Here is a 24,290-nt window from a genome sequence, read left to right on the forward strand (position 1 = left end):
CTTGAGAACCAAAAAAAATAATCAAGTGAACTCTTATTGTATGCCTGGATAGAATTGTCAAATTATGAAGGTGGTGAATGAAAATATACCATCTGACAAGACTGATATTAAAGAAAGAAAATACTTTTTCACAACCACTGGTTGTTCCAAAGCCTTTTGTGGTAAAAAGTATTTTTGAAGTGTAGTTGTTGTAATGCAGAAAATATGGCAACCAATTGACACACTATTTCCCACAAGCATCAACCAGATGATCTGATAATCTGTTTTTGGTAATGTTGATTGATAAATATTGGCCAGGGCACTGGAGATACCATCCTTTCTCTTTGTCAGATTAATACCATTGGACCTCTTACATCCAGCTGAGGGCAGACAGGAGCAGACAGGTTAACATCTCATCTGGGTCAGAGGGAGATGGGCAATGAGTGGGTGGAGTCAGTGGAAGGGGTGGGTCAGAGAAGGTGGGGCAATTGGTGGGTGGAGTCAGGGAAGGCAGGGACGATAGGTGGGTGGAGGCAACGAAGGCGGGACAATGGGCGGGTGGAGTCAGAGAAGGCAAGGACAATGGAGGGGCAGAGTCAGAGACGACAGGAACAATCGGTGGGCGGAGTCAGAGAAGGCAGGGACAATGGATGGGCGGGGTCAGAGAAGGCAGGAACAATTGGTGGGCGGAGTCAGAGAAGGCAGGGACAGGGGTGAGGTGAGAGGGAGGCAGCCCAATGGGTTGGCGGAGTCAGTGGGAAGGAGGCAGAGTCAGTGGGAGAATTGGGGCAATGGGTGGGTGGAATCAGCAGTAGGGGGCAGTCAGCAGGAGGGGTGGGGTGATGGGTGGGTGGGTGGGTGGAGTCAACAGTAGAAGGCGGAGTCAGCAGGAGGGCTGGGGTGATGGGTGAGTGGGTGGAGTCAGCAGTAAGAGGCAGAGTCGGCGGGAGGGGTGGGGCAATGGGTGGGCAGAGTTAGTGGGAAGGGGCGGACTCAGCAGGAGGGGCGGGGCAGTGAGTGGGCAGGGCCAGCAGTAGGAGGTGGAGTCACTGGGCGTGGCATGTCAATGGGTGGGTGGAGTCAGCAGTAGGAGACAGAGTCGGCGGGAGGGGTGGGGCCATGGGTGGGTGGAATCAGTGGGAAGGGTGGAGTCAGAAGGAGGGGTGTGGCAATGAGTGAGCGGAGTCAGTGGGAAGGGGCGTAGTCAGCAGGAGGGGCAGGGCAATGGGTGGGTGGAGTCAGCAGTAGGAGGTGGAGTTTGCGGAAGGGGTGAGGCAATGGGGGGTGGGTGGAGTCAGCAGTAGAAGGCGGAGTCAGCAGGAGGGGTGGGATGGGTTGGTGGGTGGAGTCAACAGTAGAAGGTGGAGTCAGCAGGAGGGGTGGGACAATGGGTGGGTGGAATCAACAGTAGAAGGCGGAGTCAGCAGGAGGGGTGGGGTGATGGGTGGGTGGGTGGAGTCAACAGTAGAAGGCAGAGTCAGCAGGAGGGCTGGGGTGATGGGTGAGTGGGTGGAGTCAGCAGTAAGAGGCAGAGTCGGCGGGAGGGATGGGGCAATGGGTGGGCAGAGTTAGTGGGAAGGGGCGGAGTCAGCAGGAGGGGTGGGGCAGTGGGTGGGTGGGCAGAGTCAGCATTAGGAGGCGGAGTCAGCAGGAGGGGTGGGGTGATGGGTGGGTGGGCAGAGTCAGCATTAGGGTGCAGGGTCAGCATGAGGGGTGGTGCAATGGGTGGGCGGAATCAGTGGGAAGGGGCGTAGTCAGCAGGAGGGGGCGAGGCAGTGGGTGAGTGGACTCAGCAGTAGGAGGCCGAGTCAGCAGGAGGAAGGGCAATACGTGGGTGGGGTCAGTGGGAATGGGTGGAGTCAGAAGGAAGGGCGGGGTCAGCAGTAGGAGGCGGGGTTAGTGGGAGGGGGCGGGGCCTGGTTGGAAAGAGCCCTGGAAGGAGGGAGGCGCGCGGGTGATTCCTCAGCTGGCTCTGCACTACAACAAGGTTGTGTGTGTGCGCGCTAACAGGCGCCTCCCAGCCGCAGCATGTAGAGCAGCACCACCGGTTGCCTGATGCTCCTCTCTTACCAGTTGTGTTCGCAGTGAAAACTGGAGTAGCAGAGAGGAAATCTCCTCACTCCAGGCTCCCGGCATGGAGGGCAAGCTGGAGGATTTGCCGGAGAAAGATGCTTCTGAAAGCTCGTCTGACACACTGTCCGAGGGCGAGCAGAACGACTGCTCGGACTCTGAGCTGCAGCGAGTGGCCGCAGAGCAGAGGGGCAAGGAGGGAGACCCTGAGGAACACAGCACGGACGAGGAAACTCTCGAGCGGGACGATGCCGAGGAGAGTGAGCGGGTTTGTACAGCTTTATCTTTTAGAGGTTCTTTATTTTTCAGGTACACGACTGACCAGGGTTAAATATGTCAGTGATGTTGCTCTGTGTCTGCTTGGTGCCATCAAGAATCGACACATGGCTAAATCCAACTTTGGTACAAACGGTTGTAATTTGCTAACAGCATATGTTGCAACATATGTTATTAACTGAACCTTTAGACTGCCTTAATTTATGCTAGATATTGTCAAAGACCTGCAGTTACGGTGGGAAGTAACATGCAACAGGTAGGTAGGCAGAACAGAAATTGTTTTTGGAGGGAGGGGGGCAATATTAATCAATATTGCAAAGTTATAGCCGATTGATAAATTTACATCTTCCAATAATTTGGATTGTGCAGTGCAAATAACATGGGAAGCAGCAACTTGCATTTATGCAGCGCCTTTAACACAGTAAAGTACCCCCGGGATCTTCACAGAATCATTCTCCAGCAACGTTTCACCACATACGGAGCTATTTAGGACAGATGGCCAAAACTTTAGCCAAGGAGGTAAAAAGGGACAATTTGAAAGTGAGAAGAGAGTTGGGAAAGTTTAAGGAGGCAATTCCAGAGTTTGGAGCCATGACAGCTTAAGGTATGTCTGTCAATAATGGAGAGATTAAATTCTGGGATGCACAAGAGGACAGACTTGGAGGCGAACAGATATCAGAACTGCAGGGCTGGAGGAGATTAAGGAGAATGCGAGGGATGACTCCATGGAGGGATTTGAAAACCAGGACCAGAATATTAAAATTTGAGACGTTGCCCAATTGCGAGTCAGTGTCAGTCACTGAGTGCAGGGATGATGGTCGAATAGACCATGGTGACATTCAGAATGTAGGTAGCAGGAATCTGGATGAACTGAAGTCTATGGAGGCAAAAAAACTGTGGATGCTGGAAATCTGAAATAAAAACTGTGCTGGAAAAACTGAGCGGGCTTGGCAAGATCTGTGGAGAGAGGAACAGAGTTAATGTGTCTGTATGACTGCTCGAAACATTAACGCTGTTTCTCTCTCCACAGATGCTGCCAAACCTTAGATTCAGATTTATTTATTTCACTTGTACTGAGATACAGTGAAAAGTATTGTTCTGCGTACAGTCCTGGCAAATCGTTCCATACAGGAAAAACATAGAACATACGATAAATACATGAGCATTCACAGTGAAAAAACATAAACGTAGACAGCGGGTGAAGTATATGGTATATAGTGCTAACAGCGGGTGAAGTATACGGTATATAGTGCTAACAGCGGATGAAGTATACGGTATATAGTGCTAACACCGGGTGAAGTATACGGTATATAGTGCTAACAGTGGGTGAAGTATACGGTATATAGTGCTAACAGCGGGTGAAGTATACGGTATATAGTGCTAACACCGGGTGAGGTATACGGTATATAGTGCTAACAGTGGGTGAAGTATACGGTATATAGTGCTAACAGTGGGTGAAGTATACGGTATATAGTGCTAACAGCGGGTGAGGTATATGGTATATAGTGCTAACAGAGGGTGAAGTATACGGTATATAGTGCTAACACCGGGTGACGTATATGGTATATAGTGCTAACACCGGGTGACGTATATGGTATATAGTGCTAACACCGGGTGAGGTATATGGTATATAGTGCTAACACCGGGTGAAGTATACGGTATATAGTGCTAACAGCGGGTGAAGTATACGGTATATAGTGCTAACTGCAGGTGAAGAATATAGTGCTAACATCGGGTGAAGTATGCGGTATATAGAGCTAACAGCAGGTGAAGTATATGGTATATAGAGCTAACAGTGGGTGAAGTATACGGTATATAGTGCTAAAAGCGGGTGAAGTATATGGTATATAGTGCTAACACCGGGTGAAGTATACGGTATATAGTGCTAACAGCGGGTGAAGTATATGGTATATAGTGCTAACACCGGGTGAAGTATATGGTATATAGTGCTAACAGCAGGTGAAGTATATGGTATATAGTGCTAACACCGGGTGAGGGATACAGTATATAGTGCTAACAGTGGGTGAAGTATACGGTATATAGTGCTAACACCAGGTGAAGTATCTGGTATATAGTGCTAACAGCGGGTGAAGTATATGGTATATAGTGCTAACACCGGGTGAAGTATATGGTGTATATAGTGCTAACACCGGGTGAAGTATGCGGTATATAGTGCTAACAGTGGGTGAAGTATACGGTCTATAGCGCTAACACCGGGTGAAGTATGCGGTATATAGTGCTAACAGTGGGTGAAGTATACGGTATATAGTGCTAACACCGGGTGAAGGATACGGTATATAGTGCTAACACCGGGTGAAGTATATGGTATATAGTGCTAACAGTGGGTGAAGGATACGGTATATAGTGCTAACAGCGGGTGAGGTATATGGTATATAGTGCTAACGGGTGACGTATACGGTATATAGTGCTAACACCGGGTGAAGGATACGGTATATAGTGCTAACAGTGGGTGAAGTATACGGTATATAGTGCTAACACCGGGTGAAGGATACGGTATATAGTGCTAACAGTGGGTGAAGTATACGGTATATAGTGCTAACAGCGGGTGAGGTATATGGTATATAGTGCTAACAGCGGGTGAGGTATATGGTATATAGCGCTAACAGTGGGTGAAGTATACGGTATATAGTGCTAACAGCGGGTGAAGTATATGGTATATAGTGCTAACAGCGGGTGAGGTATATGGTATATAGTGCTAACAGCGGGTGAAGTATATGGTATATAGTGCTAACAGCGGGTGAAGTATATGGTATATAGTGCTAACAGTGGGTGAAGTATACGGTATATAGTGCTAACACCGGGTGAAGTATATGGTATATAGCGCTAACAGCGGGTGAAGTATATGGTATATAGTGCTAACAGCGGGTGAAGTATATGATATATAGTGCTAACAGCGGGTGAATTATATGGTATATAGTGCTAACAGCGGGTGAAGTATATGATATATAGTGCTAACAGCGGGTGAAGTATATGGTATATAGTGCTAACAGCGGGTGAAGTATATGGTATATAGTGCTAACAGCGGGTGAAGTATACGGTGTATTTAGTGCTAACAGTGGGTGAAGTATACGGTATATAGTGCTAACAGCAGGTGAATTATATGGTATATAGTGCCACAACTGTAGAGAAGATGCGTAGAAAGATCAGTTCAGTCCATAAGATCAGTTCAGACCCTAGGAGGGTCATTCAGTAGTCTGGTAACAGTGTGGAAGAAGCTGTTTTTGAATCTGTTAGTACATGTTCTCAACCTTTTGTATCTTCTGCCCGATGGAAGAGGTTGGAAGAGAGAATAACCTGGGTGAGGGGTCTTTGATTATGCTGCCTGCTTTCCCAAGGCAGCAGGCGGTGTAGACAGAGTCAATGGGTGGAAGGCGGGTTTGTGTGATGCACTGGGCTGTGTTCACGACTCTCTGGTTTCTTAAGGTCTTGGGCTGAGCAGTAGCCATACCAGGGTGTGATGCAGCCAAAAAGGATGCTTTCTGTGGTGCATTTTCTGTAAAAACTGGTAAGAGTCAATGTGAACATGCTGAATTTCCGTAGTTTAAAAAAAAATTAATTTAGCGTACCCAATTCATTTTTTCCAATTCAGAATGGCCAATCCACCTAGCCTGCACATCTTTGGGTTGTGGAGGCAAAACCCATGCAAATACTGGGAGAATGTGCAAACTCCACACAGACAGTGACCCAGAGCTGGGATTGAACCAGGGACCTCGGCGCCGTGATGCAGCAATGCTAACCACTGCGCCACCGTGCTGCCCTCAAATTTCCTTAGTTTCCTTAGGACATTAATGTGCTGTGGTGCTTTCTTGGTCGTAGTGTCGACGTGAGATGACCAGGACAGATTGTTGGTGACGTTTATACCGAGGAATTTGAAGCTGTCAACCATCTCCAGCTCAGCACTATTGATACAGACAGGATGTGTGTACGATACTTTGCTTCCTGAAGTCATTGACCAGCTCTTTAGTTTTGTTGACATTGAGGGAGAGATTGATGTTGTTGCACTGCTCCACTAGGTTCTTTATCTCTCTCCTCTATTCTGACTCATCGTTGTTTGAGATCCGACCGACTACGGTCGTGTCATCAGCATTCTTGTAGCTGGAGTTAGAGCTGAATTTTGCCACACAGTCGTGTGTGCGTATAGGGAATATAGTAGAGGGCTCAGTATGCTGCCTTGCGGGGCCCCAGTATTGAGGACTATCGTGGAGGAGCTGTCGTCTTTTGTCCTTACTGATTGCAGTCTGTGGGTCAGGCAGTTGAGGATCCAGTTGCGGAGGAAGGAGCCAAGTCTTAAGATTTGAAGTTTGGATATGAGCAGGACTGGGATTATGATGTTGAAGACGGGGCTGTAGTCTTTGAACAGGAATCTGACGTAAGTGCCCTTGGCGTCGAGATGCTCCAGGAAAGAGCATAAGGCCAGGGAGATGGCATCTGCTGTGGACCAGTTGTAGCAGTATGCAAATTGCAGTGGAACAAGGCATCCTGGGAGTGTGGAGTTGATGTATCTCATGGCTAACCTCTCGAAGCACTTCATAGTAATAGAGGTCAGCCAGTAGTCGTTGAGGCATGTTGCTTGGTTCTTCTTTGGCACTGGTATGATAGTGGTCATATTGAAGCAGTTGGGAACCTTGGAATTAAGTAGGGGCAGGTTAAAGATGTCTGTGAAAACACTTGAAGCAGGTGGGAACCTTGGAATGGAGTAAAAGAACAAAGCAGCAGATCTCCACGCCTGCGCAGATCACATGTCCTATCTAGACCAACTGCCTGTATTCTTCTATACCCCGACTGTTCATGTGCCTATCCAGATAAGTCTTAAAGATCGCTAACATATCTGCCTCAACCACCTCACTTGGCAGTGCATTCCAGGCCACCACCACCCTTTGGGGGAAAAAAAACTTGCCCAATAGGGAGGTTAAAGATGTCCTTGAACACACCCACCAGTTGGTCATTGCAGGACTTGAGTGCCATACCAGGGACTCCAGTCAGGCCCCGTTGCTTTCCATGGGTTCACTTTTGAGCAGACCAATCTAACTTTGGAGACTGATGGTAGGTGTATGGGTGTGCCCGAGGCTATTGGGGCAGGTGACATTGGTTCATTCCTGCTCAAAACGAGCATAGAATGCATTGAGTTCATCGGGGAGGGGTGCTCTGCTACCGGAGATTCTACTCAGCTTTGCTTTGTAGTCCGTTATATTGTTTAAGCCTTGTCACAACTGATGAGTGTTTGCGTCGTTAGTCTGGAACTCTAGCTAAGTTTGGTATTTTCTCTTGACGTCCCTGACGACTTTGTGGAGGTCATATCTAGATTTCTTGTATAGGTCAGGGTCACCGACCTCCCGGTTAAACAATGGTTTCCAGTTGGGGAATGCACGTACTACCTTGTTTGGCACGTAGTCCTCGACACACTTGTACCCAATGATTTCCTTTTTCCAATTAAGGGGCAATTTAACTTGGCCAATTCACCTACCCTGCACATCTTTGGGTTGTGGGGGTGAGACCCATGCAGACACGAGGAGAATATGCAGACAGTGACCTGGGGCCGGGATCGAACCCGGGTCCTCAGTGTTGTGAGGCAGCAGTGCTAACCGTGCCGCCTCCTCGACACTTGCTGATGAACATAGAACATACAGTGCAGAAGAGGGCCATTCGGCCCATCGAATCTGCACCGACCCACTTAAGCCCTCATTTCCACCCTATCCCCGTAACCCAGTCACTAAGGGTAATTTAGCATGGCCAATCCACCTAACCTGCACGTCTTTGGGCTGTGGGAGGAAACCGGAGGAAACCCACGCAGACACGGGGAGAACGTGCAGACTCCGCACACTCAGTGACCCAGTGGGGAATCAAACCTGGGACCCTGGCGCTGTGAAGCCACAGTGCTATCCACTTGTGCTTCTGTGACCGTAGTGGCATACTTGTGGAGGTTGGCCGTCAAGTTTTTGAATATGGACCAGCCCACTGACTCTGAGCAGTCATGTAGGAGCTCTTCCATTGCATCGGACCAGCATTGCACAATCTTCTTAACCGGATCCTCCCACTTAAGTTTCTGCTTGTAAGCCGGGAGAAGGAGCACCGTCTTGTGGTCTGATTTTCTGAAATGTGGTCGGGGGATGGAGCGGTAGGCGCCCTTGATGGTTGTGTGGCAGTGGCCAAGCATGTTAGGGCTCCTGGTGGGACAGGAGATGTGTTGGTGGAATTTTGGCAGGACACTCATGAGGTAGGCCTGGCTGAAGTCCCCGGCCACCATGAACACGGCCTCCGGGTATTCCATTTCCAGGTTGCTGAATTTATCCAGCTTTTGCTGTTTTTATTTGACGTTTATGGAAGATGGGTGGTTGGCCAAGAGTGCATTGGAATAGTCGGGTCTAGGAGTAAAAAGTGCATGGATGACAGTTTCAACACTAGATGACTGAGGCAGGGATGGAGTTGGGTGATGGTGTCGAGGTAGAAATAGGTGCTGTTCGTGGTGGTGCAGATGTCTGGTTGGAAGTTTGTTCTGGGGTCAAATATGACACCCAGGTTGCAAATCCAGTTTGCTGGAATGTCAGACAGTTGCCGAGGAAGGGATGGAGTCACTGCCGGGGGAGTGGAGTTTGTGGCAGGGATTGAAGAAAATGGTCTTGTCCCTCCCAGTGTTTAGTTGGAGGCAATTCCTGCTTACCAAGTGCAGGATGTCAGACAAGCTGCCAGAGTTTAGAGAGAATGGAGGAGTTGTGAGAGATGGTGAAGTGGAGCTGGTTGTCGTCAGCGGAGACGCGCAGGGATGAGAGATTTCCACCTTCTGGCGGCTTTCCCGGCCTTTGGACTTTGAAATGCCGCCATTCTAAACATGTTTCTAATCTCCCCCTTCTCCGGAGTCCATATGGAGCTGAACAGTTGAAAGCGCAGGTATCCGTGAGAGAGGGAGAATGATGTAGAGTTGTGATTGGAGGACCGGTGAGCGTGGGAGAGACCGAATCTGTGAGGAGCTGCTCCTCCAGTCAGAGATTCTGTGTTTCTTACACATGCGCCTGTAGTTCCTGCAATCACGGATTATCCCCCTCCCCTCACACTTGCTGCCCCGCCAGAGACAGAAACTGGTCCTGTTGCCGCCATTGAAGTAGGGTTTTGATTACGCTGTCACCAATGACTTTGACTAGATTTGAGGACCGGTTCGGCCCGTAATGCCTGTGGTGATCCACTGTAATAGGAGATGTAAGGTAGGACCTGCACTACAGGTTCGCCGGTAGCTCCTGCCGGCTGGCTCCGCCCAGGGAGAACTGTATAAATATGCATGACCTCCAGTGCCCTGCCATTTCGCCAGCTGTAGCAGGAGGCCACACATCTGACTGTAATAAAGCCACAGTTGTACCCAACTTTAGTCTTTGTGCAATTGATCGTGCATCAATGCCAAAGACGAGAAGCTGTATAAGCAGAAAAAAGATGAGGCAAGAGGCGGCACGTAGCCCAGAACAAAGTCTCTCTGACAGCTCCTCGGTCGCCGTAGCCACCAGTGCAGCCAAAGCTGGAGGAGAGAGCGTTGGAAACGCCAGAAAATATCCACCAGGAATGAGACTGGGAGCAGACTTGTGGAGCTGCCTGTCTGAGAATGTCTTTATCGTCTGCAGCCAGTGGAGAGAAGATCTACAGTATTGGACCGGGGTGGGGGTGGGAGTTGGGGGAAGTCAACATTTAATGTTCAAAGTACCACCTGCGGGGATGGGGTTGGGGAGGATTAATATGTGCTCGGTTTCACTCTGCCAGCCCCGAGTTGGACAGAGGCAGCTGGGAAACTCATAGGTGAAAGTTTGTTCTGTTTTCAAAGGTGTCTTCTTCATATCAACGAGGAAGGTGAGAAAGGTTTAATTTCTATAGAGGCGCAAATCAACATCAACACTTGGTGTGTATAAAATGCAGCATTTAACGATTGTCCGCGAACTGTGGGGGTTCGTACCGGGCATGAGCTGGAGTGGGGCGGGGGGGGGGTCTGTACTGGGCTGGCTGTTGCTCTGGCATGCGCAAGGCAATCCGTGTTCGAGAGTGGGAAACCAGCCTGGGATTGTTGTAGCAATACTTGGGAACCTTTCTGTTGGTTTAAGGGGGTTCCATGCACCATCATTCACAGGACCATGATTGACCTTGTGTTTGAAATTGTAAGCGATGGCTGTTGTGGAATATGGCAGTGCTCATTCTCCCGATATTGCACCAAGCTGACAGGGGAATGTGTTGATTCTTGGCTGCAGCATTGTTCCACTGATCCACAAGATCAGTCTGCTTGGCGGCAGCATGGTGGCGCAGTGGTTAGCACTGCTGCCTCACGGCGCCGAGGTCCCAGGTTCAATTCCGGCTCTGGGTTACTGTCCGTGTGGAGTTTGCACATTCTCCCCGTGTTTGCATGGGTTTCACCCCCACAACCCAAAGATGTGCAGGGTAGGTTAATTGGCCACATTAAATTGCCCCTTAATTGGAAAAAGAAGAATTGGGTATTCTAAAATTTCTATTTAAAAAAAAAAAAAAGATCAGTCTGCTTGGCAGAGAGAAGCAGCTGAACCTGGGAACCTCTTGGCTTGAGATTACTGTACAGGTTTGCTAAGCCTTCGGGATCTTTACTGCTACCTTTTAAACAAAGAAACCCATGGTGCGGATGGGCGGGGAGATCATGACAAAGTGAGAGGAGAAATGATCAACTATGCAGAAGTTCATTTGGTTTAACCCTTGCTTACATAAACTGCTTCTTATGCTTCTGCTCCATCGTGTCAAATAGTTGAGATTTGATATTAATCTGATCTTATAAATTGGGAATTGTATTTGGTATCCCAATTGAAGAGAAAATACCAAGGAACCGAGGGTAAATTGTATCCTGAATTCCTTATGTTAGCTTCTTCTAATGACGAGGACTGAATTGCCTTGAATTCACAGTTGATGTACAGAGTGTTCAGATGACAATTTAAACTCCTGGGTGGGGACACCTCGCTCCCTTATTGAAGCTTCCCTGCTTGTGGTGTACATAATGTGGCAAGGTCATGTCCTGCTGACAGCATGGACTGCATTATATGCATTAGCTGGATGAAAGACTGAATGGTGAATTTTAATTTCACCCATTTGGAGTGGCCTGGAAACCGTTGCATTTCACTAAAGATCATAAGTGTTATAATTTTCCGACTTCTCACATAGCAGTGACGTTGCCACTTTGTGTGACAACGTATGTCTGATTCCTTGTCACAAAACGTTCTGGCCTTTCTTGTCTTCAGCCGCCCTTGTCCCTGCATGTGGAAACTCTTCTTTTGGATCAAAGTTTTTCTGCACTAGAAATTGTCTACAGGAATAGTGCCAGAAGACTGGAGGATAGCAAATGTCCCCTTGTTCAAGAAGGGGAGTAGAGACAACCCCGGTAACTATAGACCAGTGAGCCTTACTTCTGTTGTGGGCAAAATCTTGGAAAGGTTTATAAGAGATAGGATGTATAATCATCTGGAAAGGAATAATTTGATTAGAGATAGTCAACACGGTTTTGTGAAGGGTAGGTCGTGCCTCACAAATCTTATTGAGTTCTTTGAGAAGGTGACCAAACAGGTGGATGAGGGTAAAGCAGTTGATGTGGTGTATATGGATTTCAGTAAAGCGCTTGACAAGGTTCCCCACGGTAGGCTACTGCAGAAAATATGGAGGCATGGGATTCAGGGTGATTTAGCAGTTTGGATCAGAAATTGGCTAGCTGGAAGAAGACAAAGGGTGGTGGTTGATGGGAAATGTTCAGACTGGAGTCCAGTTACTAGTGGTGTACCACAAGGATCTGTTTTGGGGCCACTGCTGTTTGTCATTTTTATAAATGACCTGGAGGAGGGCGTAGAAGGATGGGTGAGTAAATTTGCAGATGATACTAAAGTTGGTGGAGTTGTGGACAGTGCGGAAGGATGTTACAAGTTACAGAGGGACATAGATTAGCTGCAGCGCTGGGCTGAGAGGTGGCAAATGGAGTTTAATGCAGAAAAGTGTGAGGTGAAGATCCTTGGCTGTGTGGATGAGCAGAGAGATCTCGGTGTCCATGTACATAGATCCCTGAAAGTTGCCATTCGGGTTGAGAGGGTTGTTAAGAAGGCGTACGGTGTGTTAGCTTTTATTGGTAGAGGGATTGAGTTTCGGAGCCATGAGGTCATGTTGCAGCTGTACAAAACTCTGGTGCGGCCGCATTTGGAGTATTGCGTGCAGTTCTGGTCGCCGCATTATAGGAAGGATGTGGAAGCATTGGAAAGAGTGCAGAGGAGATTTACCAGAATGTTGCCTGGTATGGAGGGAAGATCTTGAGGAAAGGCTGAGGGACTTGAGGCTGTTTTCGTTAGAGAGGTTAAGAGGTGACTTAATTGAGGCATACAAGATGATCAGAGGATTGGATAGGATGGACAGTGAGAGCCTTTTTCCTCGGATGGTGATGTCTAGCACGAGGGGACATAGCTTTAAATTGAGGGTAGATAGATATAAGACAGATGTCAGAGGTAGGTTCTTTACTCGGAGAGTAGTAAGGGCGTGGAATGCCCTGCCTGCAACAGTCGTGGACTCGCCAACACTAAGGGCATTCAAATGGTCATTGGATAGACATATGGAAGAGAAGGGAATAGTGTAGATGGGCTTTCGCGTGGTTTCACAGGCCGGCGCAACATCGAGGGCCGAAGGGCCTATACTGCGCTGTAATGTTCTATGTTCTATGTTGGAATTGTGAACCAATTATATCACAGCAGGGGCACCTTAGCGAATGATGGAGCCAACAGTCTTCTCAGGTCCAATCGTTTAAGAATGAAATAAGAAAAAGGTATGTCGGAGAAGGAAATTAGATGACTTTGGGGGAAATCTGACTTAGAAATGAGAGTTAGGAAGGGGAAGAAAAATTGAATAGAGAGAGGGATGAAAACGAGCAAAGGAATTTCTTTTCACCCTTTTTAACTACCTATAAGAATGAAGCTCCAAACTTTCTGTGCTCTCTTTCTGAGCTGGAAAGGTTGAGCAACATTGCAGGGACGTAAAATTCATTGTTAAAAAGGTACTTGCGCTGTTGGATGCCAGACCTAACTTGCTGCGATGAGCTAATTGGCAATTAAGGTGCAAATGCCGCAATTTCTTGAAACTCCGAGGGTCCCGAGGTTGTATTTTGATACCTCTTTTTGTGAGGCAAATTGTCCAGCCACTTATGATTTGCAACTCCATGGCACATCGCTTCCCCACCACAAGCTGCTGGTCAAATTACACCGTAACATTAGCGAGCACTATTAAACCTGCTGTTACTTTGTATACAAATTCTGGCCTAGTGTTATGTTTTAATTTTAACGATGGATGGGTGAAGAACCACCAAGCCACTTGTTGGTTGACATTTTTTCCTCAAAATGTCAATTTTAATTCGCTAATATATCTTTACTGCTTTGCCCCATCAGCCTCTGCACCGAATGACTTCTCATCTTCGATGATTTAAAACTCATCGTACTATCTCCTCCCATTGCCCTCCTATTCTCCCTGAATCTCACTTTCCAACCCATATTCACAGCCACCCCATTGACCTTGCCATCTTGCACGGCCTCACCATTTAATGTCAATTTCAGATATAGTAATCTCGATCACTTCTTTGTATCGCATTCCACCCACATTCCTCTTCCTCTCTTCAACCCTACTTTCTCCTGTGGCTTAACCAGGAAGAGCTGTCCGAAATCGCTTACAATGGCATTTTGAAAATCCCAGCTGTAGCCTGTGGTCCTCCATTTACCGTAACGTTTCTGAACCTAGTGATGTTCTCAATCACACCCTTAACTCTACCTTTGATGTGCTAATCTGTTAGTGTTGGAGTCGAAGTTCAAATCCCCAAAAAGGGGAAATCACCTTATGGTCCTATGGCGACTTTACTATTTGCTAATCTCCATTAAAACCATTATTCTCTTTCACCTCGATTATTCCCACTGGTATCGTTCTCATTGCTGCTCCCTTAAATCCAAATGACTTTATGGACCACTTACCATAGTGTTCTGCCCCATTTGCCAAAACGTCTCACTATTCCAGGATTATTCTGGAATGCTTCTTTTCTCTACCTCAAGCTGCCTTCTTAAACCCTACTCCCCTGTCACCTATACCCTGTTACAGTCGCCTAGTCAGTTCTCAACAGTGTCTAAGAGACTGAACCAGAGCCATAATTTCTTTAAATTTTAAGATGGTGCGGAAAGATCGATTCGTTCCAGGAGTGATATTATAAGAAATGGCGTGTGGTTATTTTGTAAATAAACTTTATTAAAACAAAATAAAACAATATTTAAACTTCAACTCTAACACAAACAGATTACTTGTAGTTTCTTAACCTTAGCAGGCTAGTTCCAATTAAAAAAGCACTCTAACAGGGGCAGCACGGTGGCACAGTGGTTAGCACTGCTGCCTCATGGCGCCGAGGTGCCAGGTTCGATCCCGGCTCTGGGTCACTGTCCGTGAGGAGTTTACACATTCTCCCCGTGTTTGCATGTGTTTCACCTCCACAACCCAAAGATGTGCAGGGTAGGTGGATAGGCCACGCTAAATTGTCCCTTAATTGGAAGAAATGGGCACTCTAAATTTAAAAAAAATAAGCAGAACATGCAGTTCTTGTTAAACTTACACAGACAGGAAAAGACAATACTTGCATTTAACAAAGCAATTTTCCTTCTGTTAGGGACATTCTTTCAGAACCCTTTTCCAAAGATTGCTTCTGTGGCAACATTTATGACTCTCTTGGTCGCGTTCCGAAGCCGTCTGCCCTGTAACTGTTCAGAACAGCATTCTTTCTCTCTCTCTCTCTCTCTCGAAGCTCTGCCCAGCCCCTCAAACAAACTGGGTGGGATTCTCCATTGGCTGACGCCAAAATCACGAAATGCGATTGGATGGAGAATAGATTCTGATGTTAACATTGCGGTGGGCGCCAATTTGATACCAAATGGCTATTCTCCGTCACCTCGACAGCGGTGTCAATGCGGTCTGGAGCGCATTTACAGTAAACACCATTTGCATGTCACTAGCGGGCCTGAGCCGGTATTCACTGGAGCCTCCGCGATTCTCCCTCTTCGATGGGCCGTGTTCCCGACAGCACGGTTCACTTGTGCGTTTAAAAATCTTGAAACCAGCATCATGGTTGCTGGGGGAGAGAGAGGGGGTAGGGAAAGTGTTCAACATCGCCATAATTTTCTGACAGTTGTGCCGCTGCTGGGGGGCTTCTGCCAGGGCTGGGGGTGGGGGGGGGTGGAGAAGAGTAGCGGGGTGTGGCCAGGAGGTAAGCTGTGGGGTGGGGTGGACAGGCACGGAACACCAATGCCGAAGCCGGCAAGGCAGCCATGCAACTGCGCATGCCGTTACCAGCCCACTGTGAACGCGGATCGTATAGGTGTCCCCACAGGCCAGAATCCTAGGTGCCCTCTGGCCCCAGCCGACCCATCAGCTTTTTGGGTGCTCTCCAGCACAACCAGTGCCATCCTGTTGGTTGGGATGAGTGTGTGTGGGGATTGTAGTGTGTATAAGCGGCTGCAGCATGTCAGCCTCCCAAGTGTCAATCGCGGACCCAGCGAATCCCGCACCGTTTTTCATTGGAATCGATAGTGTTCCATGTGATGCCGGTGCTAGCCCCTACACAGTTGCTGAATCGATCCAGGTTCGGCGCCAGTTTTGCTCTCGTGATAGTCCACTTACTCTCAGGAACGGAGAATCCCGCCCAGGTTCTGTGCTGGGATTTCCATCAGTGTTATCTTGGCTGTTTGATTACCCACTCCAGCTTGTACAAGAGAACAGAACCATGCTATTGATATTCAACTAACCTCTCATTGACGGACAAAGGGGCCATTAGAATCTGTAATGGGCTAATAGCTGGTCAGACAGGAGTGTCCCGAAGAACAATGAATCTGGGGCATCCGGTGTATTCCCGCTAATAAGTTTAAGTCTGGCTGAGATAATGAAACCTGGCCAGTTGTGGGTGTCGCCCTCTGACTTGTGCTTGCAGGGGTTTTTTCCCTCCGATAAAAGCTATGACTCTGTGACCGCGCTCCTGTTTAGCATCTTGGGACATTTTACTAAATTAATGGCACTATAGAAATACAAGTTGCTGCTATTGTTGCAGTGATTGGAGAGAAATTTGGAAAAACTGGAGCAAACATGCAATAGGGTCTGTGAGATGATAAATGTAGAGAATAAGCAGAAAGCGAGAACACAACACAAGCTGTGAAAATGAAGACAATTGATGATCACTGTTTAGATTAGATGCCAAACTATTTTTATTGTACTGATGGTGGTCACCTGTAATCCTTATGTTCAGAATCATAACGCAGAGCTAAAACCAGATTCATTCTGGGAATAAATGGTGCTTCGGAAGAGACACCCGCTATAGAACCATAGAATTTCTACAATGCCGAAGGAGGCCATTCGGCCCATCGAGTCTGCACCGACCCTTGGAAAGATGCCCACGCCCCAACTCTATCCCCGTAACCCAGCAACCCCACCTAATCTTTTGAACACTAAGGGGCTTTAGCATGGGCAATCCACCTAACCTGCCCATCTTTGGACTGTGGGGGGGAAACCGGAGCACCCGGAGGAAACCCACACAGTCACCCGAGGCCGGAATTGAACCCAGGTCCCTGGCGCTGTGAGGCAGCAGGGCTAACTCTATGAAACAGATGCATATTTTGCCTAATGTCCAATTTTGGTGAGCTGTTATAATGGAGGAGGAACGAAGTCCACAACATTTACTACTTGGGGAGATATGAATAGAAACCTGTCTAACATAGGATTTGAAATATTGTATGTTTGGGTAGGGGTTTGCATCAGCATTCTAACAGTATAAGGGCTGGAATTATTCAGATTGCTTGAGTTTTGTGTTTGTGGGCAATGAACTTATCAGAACTCCTGAACTGCATTAATGGAAGCGCACTCTGGCCAATTGGCCTATCTTTAATAAAGGGAGCTCCGTTGAAAATGTACATTTCCATACTTTAATTGAATCCTTTCTACATCTGAGAAAACATTTGCGTTTTTTCCCCCATTTGACTAGATGGGTTCACCGTATATTCGAAAATTATGTCCCGATGAAGAAAATTGAACATTATTTTACTGTCTGCCTTTGTTCATCTAGCTTTTGATGTGCTGTCTGCAAATTTTAGAGTTGGCCTGAAACGGAGAAGCTGGGGGATTCAGTACTTGAGTTTTTAAGCACAGCAGTAGTTGAAACCCTGCCATTCCAGTCTCACACATCTATACCAATGGAACTTCTTTCAAATGCTAATTAGTGGTTTTATGCCATTGATTCATGCTGTTTGATGTAAATTTCAACACATTACTAGGTAATACAAAACATAGGCATGCCATATTGATGAATATATTAATATTATGTGACAGCGTTTGATTGAAATGTTCATATCAGCACCACTGCTTTTGGAGCATAATTATTACAGGACTTGTGTCTGTTTCTGAGATCCTTATGCAAAAGGTTAGAATAATTGATATTTTCTGTCTATTTATCTCCATAGCTTTCAGATCGTTCCTGACTAGATGTTTATCAAACTTTTTTTTCACTTCGTGAAATGCTGGCTGCTTTTGTTCGGTGGGAGGGAGGGGGGAATGTTGAGGGAAGTTACAAACATTCTTTACACTCTAAGCTCACTGGAGTCTTTTTTGCAACTTTAATTCTGCATCTTACTGGTTTTGTGCACATCCTCCAAGTTAACGAGTATAGTTCTATATTATCGATGCAGTTTGAAGATCTAGGTTATGTTGCCCTCCATCTTTAGGGAAAATAAGTTACGTTTTACGATTCTCTCCATTAGCTTCGAGCCCTACGGCTTGAATCATCTTTTTCTTTCTGATCTAATTCCCTTCTAACCAGGTTAAGCGCCCAACGCTCTTGCCAGTGATGGACGCAAGATTCAAGTAGTGTGTTTTGATTTGCATTGCATGCTGTTACCTCAGTGTTGTTTCAAGGCAGTGTGTCATGGCATACGGGTGGGAAATTCTTTCCCCATTATTCTAATGCCAGAGTATTCATGCAGCAGGAATTCAGGGAGTTCGGTAGAAAGTTAAAATACAGAACTTCTAGGGTTGTAATTTCAGGATTACTCCTTGTGCAACGTGATAGTCAGGCTAGAAATAGGAAGATAGTACAGCTAAACACGTGCCTAAACAGCAAGTGTCGTAGGGAGGGTTTCAGATATCTGGACCATTGGGATCTCTTCCGGGGCAGGAGGAACCTGTACAAAAAGGAGGGGTTGCATCTAAACTGGAGGGGCATAAATATCCTGGCTGTGAGGTTTGGTAGTACCACACGGGAGGGTTTAAACTAGTGTGGCGGGGCGGCGGGGGGGTGGGAACCAGAGCAATAGGTCAGAAGGTGAAATAACTGAGGGGGAACTGGAGAATAGATCATAGAATTTACAGTGCAGAAGGAGGCCATTCGGCCCATCGAGTCTGCACCGACTCTTGGAAAGAGCACCCTACCCAAGGTCCACACCTCCACCCTATCCCCATAACTCAGTAACCCCACCCAACACTAACGGCAATTTTGGACACTAAGGGCAATTTATCATGACCAATCCACCTAACCTGCACTTCTTTGGACTGTGGGAGGAAACCGGAGCACCCGGAGGAAACCCACACACACACGGGGAGCATGTGCAGACTCCGCACAGACAGTGACCCAAGCCGGAATCGAACCTGGGACCCTGAAGCGGTGAAGCAATTGTGCTATCCACAATGCTACCGTGCTGCCCCCACAATGCTACCGTGCCAGGGCCAGTAAGACTCCGAGGAAGAGCAGGCAGGGAGATGTTGCTGAACACAGCAAGACTGGTGGTCTAAAGTGCATTTGTTTCAAATGTGAGAAGTATAACCGGTAAGGCAGATGAACTTAAGAGATTGGATTAGTACTTGGAACCATGATGTTGTTTACGTTACAGAGACTTGGTTGAGGGAGGGACAGGATTGGCAGTTAAACATTCCAGGATTTAGATCTTTCAGTCGGGATAGAGGGGGATGTAAAAGGGGTGGGGGAGTTGCACTACAGCTTAAGGAGAATATCTCTGCTGTAGTGCGGGAGGACACCTCTGAGGGCTCATGCAGCGAGGTAATATGGATAGAGCTCATGGAATAGGAAGTGTGCAGTCGCAATGTTGGGGGTTTACTACAGGCCTCCCAACAGTATGTGGGAGACAGAGGAGCAGATATGTAGGCAGATTTTGGAAGTTGTAAAAGCAAGAGACTTGTTGAGGTGGGTGATTTTAACTTCCCCTGTATTGACTGGAAGTCACTTAGTGCTAAGGGCTTGGATGGGGCAGAGTTTGTAAGGAGCATCCAGGAGGGCTTCTTGAAACAATCTGCAGATAGTCCAACTGGGATCGGGCCGTACTGGATCTGGTATTGGGGAATGAGCCTGGCCAGGTGGTTGAAGTTTCAGCAGGGGAGCATTTTGGGAACAGTGACCATAATTCAATAAGTTTTAAGGTACTGTTGGATAAAGATAAGAGTAGTCGTGAGGTGAAGATGCTAAATTGGTGGCAGGTTAATTCTAACAATATTCGGCAGGAACTGAAAAATCTAGATTGGAATAGATGTTTGAAGATCAATCAACATCTGGCATGTGGGAGGCTTTCAAATGTCAGTTGATAGGAATTCAGGACCGGCATGTTCCTGTGAGGAAGATGGATGAGTATGGCTAGTTTCGGGAATGTTGGATAACAAGGGATATTGTGAGCCTAGTCCAAAAGATAAAGGAAGCGTTGTAAGGGCGAGAAGGCTGGGAACAGACGAAGCCCGTGAGGAATAGAAGGAAAATAGGAAGCAACTTAAGCAAGGAGTCAGGAGGGCTAAAAGAGGTCATGAAAAGTCATTGACAAACAGGAACAAAGAACAAAGAAAAGTACAGCACAGGAACAGGCCCTTCGGCCCTCCAAGCCCGTGCCGACCATGCTTGAAAGGTTGCTTTTCTGAATGGAGGGCTGTGACTAGTCGTGTTCGGCAGGAATCAGTGCTGGAACCATTGCTGTTTGTAGTATATATAAATGATTTGGAGAAAAATGTAACTGGTCTGATTAGTAAGTTTGCAGACGTTACAAAGGTTGGTGCAATTGCAGATAGTGATGAGGACTATCAGAGAATACAGCACAATATAAATCGGTTGGAGACTTGGGCAGAGAGAAGGCCGGTGGAGTTTATTCCGGACAACTTTTGGAAGGTCTTATACAGGTGGGAAATATACAGTAAATGGCAGAATCCTTAAGAGTATTAACAGGCAGAGTGATCTGGGTGTATATGTCCATAGGTTACTGAAGGTGGCAACGCAGGTAGAGAAGGTAGTCAAGAAGGCATACGGCATGCTTGCCTTCATCGACCGGGGCATTGAGTTTAAAAATTGGCAAGTCATGCTGCAGGTGTACAGAACCTTAGTTAGACCACACCTGGCATATAGTGTTCAATTCTGATTGCCACACTACCAGAAGGATGTGGAAGCTTTGGATAGGGTACAGAAGAGGTTTACCAAGATGTTAGCATAAAAGCAAATTACTGCGGATGCTGGAATCTGAAACAAAAGAGAAAATGCTGGAAAATATCAGCAGGTCCGGCAGCATCTGTAGGGAGAGAAAAGAGCTAATATTTCGAGTCCGAATACTCTTTGTCAAAGCTAACAGACAGAGAAAGTGGGAAATATTTATACTGTGGAGTAAGAATGAAAGATGAGTCATAGCCACAGAAACTCAGGGAAACCGGGTGCTAATGGCCACAGGAACCAAGGGGAAAGATTGCTAATGGCAGTCCCCCGAGAGAATACAAGATGTGAAAGGTCAAACAGCAGGGAAACTAACATCAGAACTGTAGATGTGGGGGGAGGGGAAGGGGGAAGCAAAGAGGAGGAAGGTTAAGGAAAGGTGGATAAGATTGGGGGGGGGAGGGGAATTAAATATATATTAAGAAAGGAAGAAATGGTAAAAGACAATTAAAATGAAATGGGATGAAAACAAATGGGTTGAGGTGGAGTAGAGCTGTTCATCTGAAGTTGTTGAATTCGATGTTCAGACCGGAAGGCTGTAGCGTGCCAAACCGGAAGATGAGATGTTGTTCCTCCAGTTTGCGTTGAGGATACCAGGATGTTGCCTGGTATGAAGGGCATTCGCTATGAGGAGAAGTTGGATAAACTCGGTTTGTTCTCTCTGGAACAACAGAGGTTGAGGTGCGACCTGATAGAAGTTTACGAAATTATGAAAGGCATGGACAAGAGTGGATAGTCAGAAGCTTTTTCCCAGGGTGAAGAGTCAATTACTAGGGGACATAGGTTTAAGATGTGAGGGGCAAAGTTTAGAGGAGATATGTGAGGTAAGTCTTTTTTACACCGAGGGTAGTGGGTGCCTGAAACTCGCTGCCGAAGGAGGTTGTGGAAGCAACTACGATAGTGACGTTTAAGGGGCTTCTTGACAAACACATGAACAGAATGGGAATAGAGGAATACGGACCCTGGAACTGTAGAAAATTTTAGGTTAGGCAGCCTGCATGGTCGGTGCAGGCCTGGAGGGCCGAAGGACCTGTCCCTGCGCTGTACTTTAAAAAAAAAAAGATTTTCCAATTAATGGGCAATTTAGCGTGTTCAATCTGCACATCTTTGGGTTGTGGGGGCGAAACCCACGCAAACACGGGGAGAATGTGTAAAATCCACACGGACAGTGACCCAGAGCCAGGATTGAACGCTGTACTTTTCTTCTTTGATATTTGGAAAAACGAAGTATTTCAGAAATTTGACGAACTACAGTTTTAGATGAAAGTCTTTTCTCACTTTGTTTGTGCCCCACGGTGCTTAGTGTTGAACAGTAGCTGGGTAACAAAGGCTTAAAATTACTGTTGACACCTTTTTTAAAAAAAAAAGAAGAATGTTTGTGTTGGTGTCAAGTTAAATTACCTGTGTCAAATAGATTTAGAAAAAGACTTGCATTTATATAGCACCATTCACAAATCCCAGAACTTCCCAAAGCACTTTACAGCCAATGAAGTGCAATCACAGTTGTAGGAAATGGAGGACCCAAAATTGTGCACAGCAAGCTCCAATGAACAGCAGTTGAGGGATAAATATTGGTGAGGACATTAGAGCTATCTCCCCAGCTCTTTGAAATAGTGCTAGGGGATCCTTTACGTCCTCCTGATGGGGCAGGCGTTTTGGTTTAATGTCTGTCAAAAGACGGCCCCTAGACTGTGCAGTACCCTCTCGGTAGACACTGGAGTGCCAACCCTGAGGTTTACTCTCGGACCTCTGGAATGGGACCTGAACACACAACCTTCTGACTCGAGAGGTGAGAGACATTGAATGCTGTTAGAACTTAGCGAAGTACAAGATATCGCCGATGCTGGAAGTTTGAAATAATGACAGAAACTGGTGGGAAGACTCAGTAGGTCAGGCAGCATCAATGAAGAGAGGATGGTGGGGGATAATGTTTCAGTGAGACTCCCATCAGTGCTTTTTCCGGTTTTGATGAAGGGTCATGGGCCTGAAGTGTTAGCTCAACACTCTGCTCCCCACAGATATATTCTGGCTTTTTGCATGTTCCCAGTAATATTCTTCATGAAATGGCTAGGAATGCTTACGATGAGCCAAATTCAAAGTTGGATTTGCATTGCAAAGCAGGAATTTTACAACATAATGTGTCATGTTGTCCCATTTTGAGGTGATTAACAGGCAAATAACTATTCAGAGGAGAAGTTACAATACTATTGCTGTTTCTGCTTCTCAATATCTGTTGTTTTTATGAGGATAATATTTAATCATAATCTTTATTATTGACGAAAGTAGGCTTACATTAACAGTGCAATGAAGTTACTGTGAAAATCCCCTAGTCGCCACACTCCGGCGCCTGTTTGGGTACACCGAGCGAGAATTCAGATGTCCAGTTCACCTAATAGCACGTCTTTCGGGACTTGAGAGGAAACCGGAGCACCCGGAGGAAACCCACGCAGACACGGGGAGAACGTGCAGTCTCCGCACAGACAGTAGCCCAAGCCGGGAATTGAACCTGGGATCTTGGCACTGTGAAGCAACAGTGCTCAGCACTGTGCTATATTTGAACTGAGTAATTTACTGCAAATACTCATGAGAATTTTCTGTTTAACTGTGTTGAACGTGTTTACCTTGGATTATTTTGTTGAACTAAAAAATTAAACCACCCTCCATTACCCCAGAATCCTCATCCCTGTTTTGTAGCGCAGGTTTCCACTTTGCTTCTATTGACGCTGAATGGGATGCTTTTCAACGTGGACAGGCCAATGTGTGTACTCCCTCCTAAAAAAACCTGTAGTCAGTGCTAATATTAGCACATGGTATATAACCTTGTATGAGGTTACATGTATTTACAACAGTTCTTCTGGCAAGCATAGCTATTTGAAGTTGTCCAACTGTGAGCGATATTGAAGTTTTTATTTTAATTAGAGTAAACTTCACAATTCCAATGCACAATTCACAAAAGTCCCTTTGATAGAGACAAGTGGATTAATTATGCCAATTTAAATACATTTTATTTGACTTGAGATGAAAGCATTAAAGTTCCTAACTGCGAACATTTGTTTAGAAATTGTTTGTAAACAGAAACTTGTGATAGTGACATGTTTATTCTGCTGCAATTAAACACAGCTGCAGTCCTCCGTGAACAGCTATTAAGCTGGAATCAAGAATATGTGGTGATGTGGCTGATTAAAAATGTTGATGAAGCAAAATGACATTTGTGTTAACACATGACAGAATGAAGCTCAAAACTGGACCCCTTCAACCTGAAATACTGAGAACACTAATGTTTTTAACAGAATTATTGAATGATACAGTGCAGAAAGATGCTACGTTGGCTATTGCGCCTTTGCCTGCTCTTTGAAAGAGCTATTCAATTACAAGCATTTGGGCAGCACGGTAGTATAGAGGTTAGCACTATGGCTTCACAGCGCCAGGGTCTCCGGTTCGATTCCCGGCT

General features: G+C 46.5%; 1 protein-coding gene across 8 annotated transcripts in view; it reads left to right on the forward strand.

Moving 5' to 3' along the window:
- The first annotated feature begins 1,927 nt into the window (after positions 1-1,927).
- LOC140429216 (microtubule-associated serine/threonine-protein kinase 4-like) overlaps positions 1,928-24,290 on the forward strand; it is a 651,560-nt gene continuing 629,197 nt past the window's right edge. For 6 of the 8 annotated variants that reach the window (XM_072515935.1, XM_072515937.1, XM_072515936.1 and 3 more), the window contains exon 1: positions 1,928-2,317. In XM_072515935.1, the coding sequence (XP_072372036.1) occupies positions 2,114-2,317 (204 nt within the window). In that variant the 5' untranslated portion in view covers positions 1,928-2,113. The remainder of the gene's footprint in view (positions 2,318-24,290) is intronic. The other 2 variants (XM_072515941.1, XM_072515942.1) reach the window with 2 other exon arrangements.

This window comes from Scyliorhinus torazame, chromosome 9 (assembly GCF_047496885.1).
Source record: "Scyliorhinus torazame isolate Kashiwa2021f chromosome 9, sScyTor2.1, whole genome shotgun sequence".
NCBI classification, from domain to species: domain Eukaryota; kingdom Metazoa; phylum Chordata; class Chondrichthyes; order Carcharhiniformes; family Scyliorhinidae; genus Scyliorhinus; species Scyliorhinus torazame.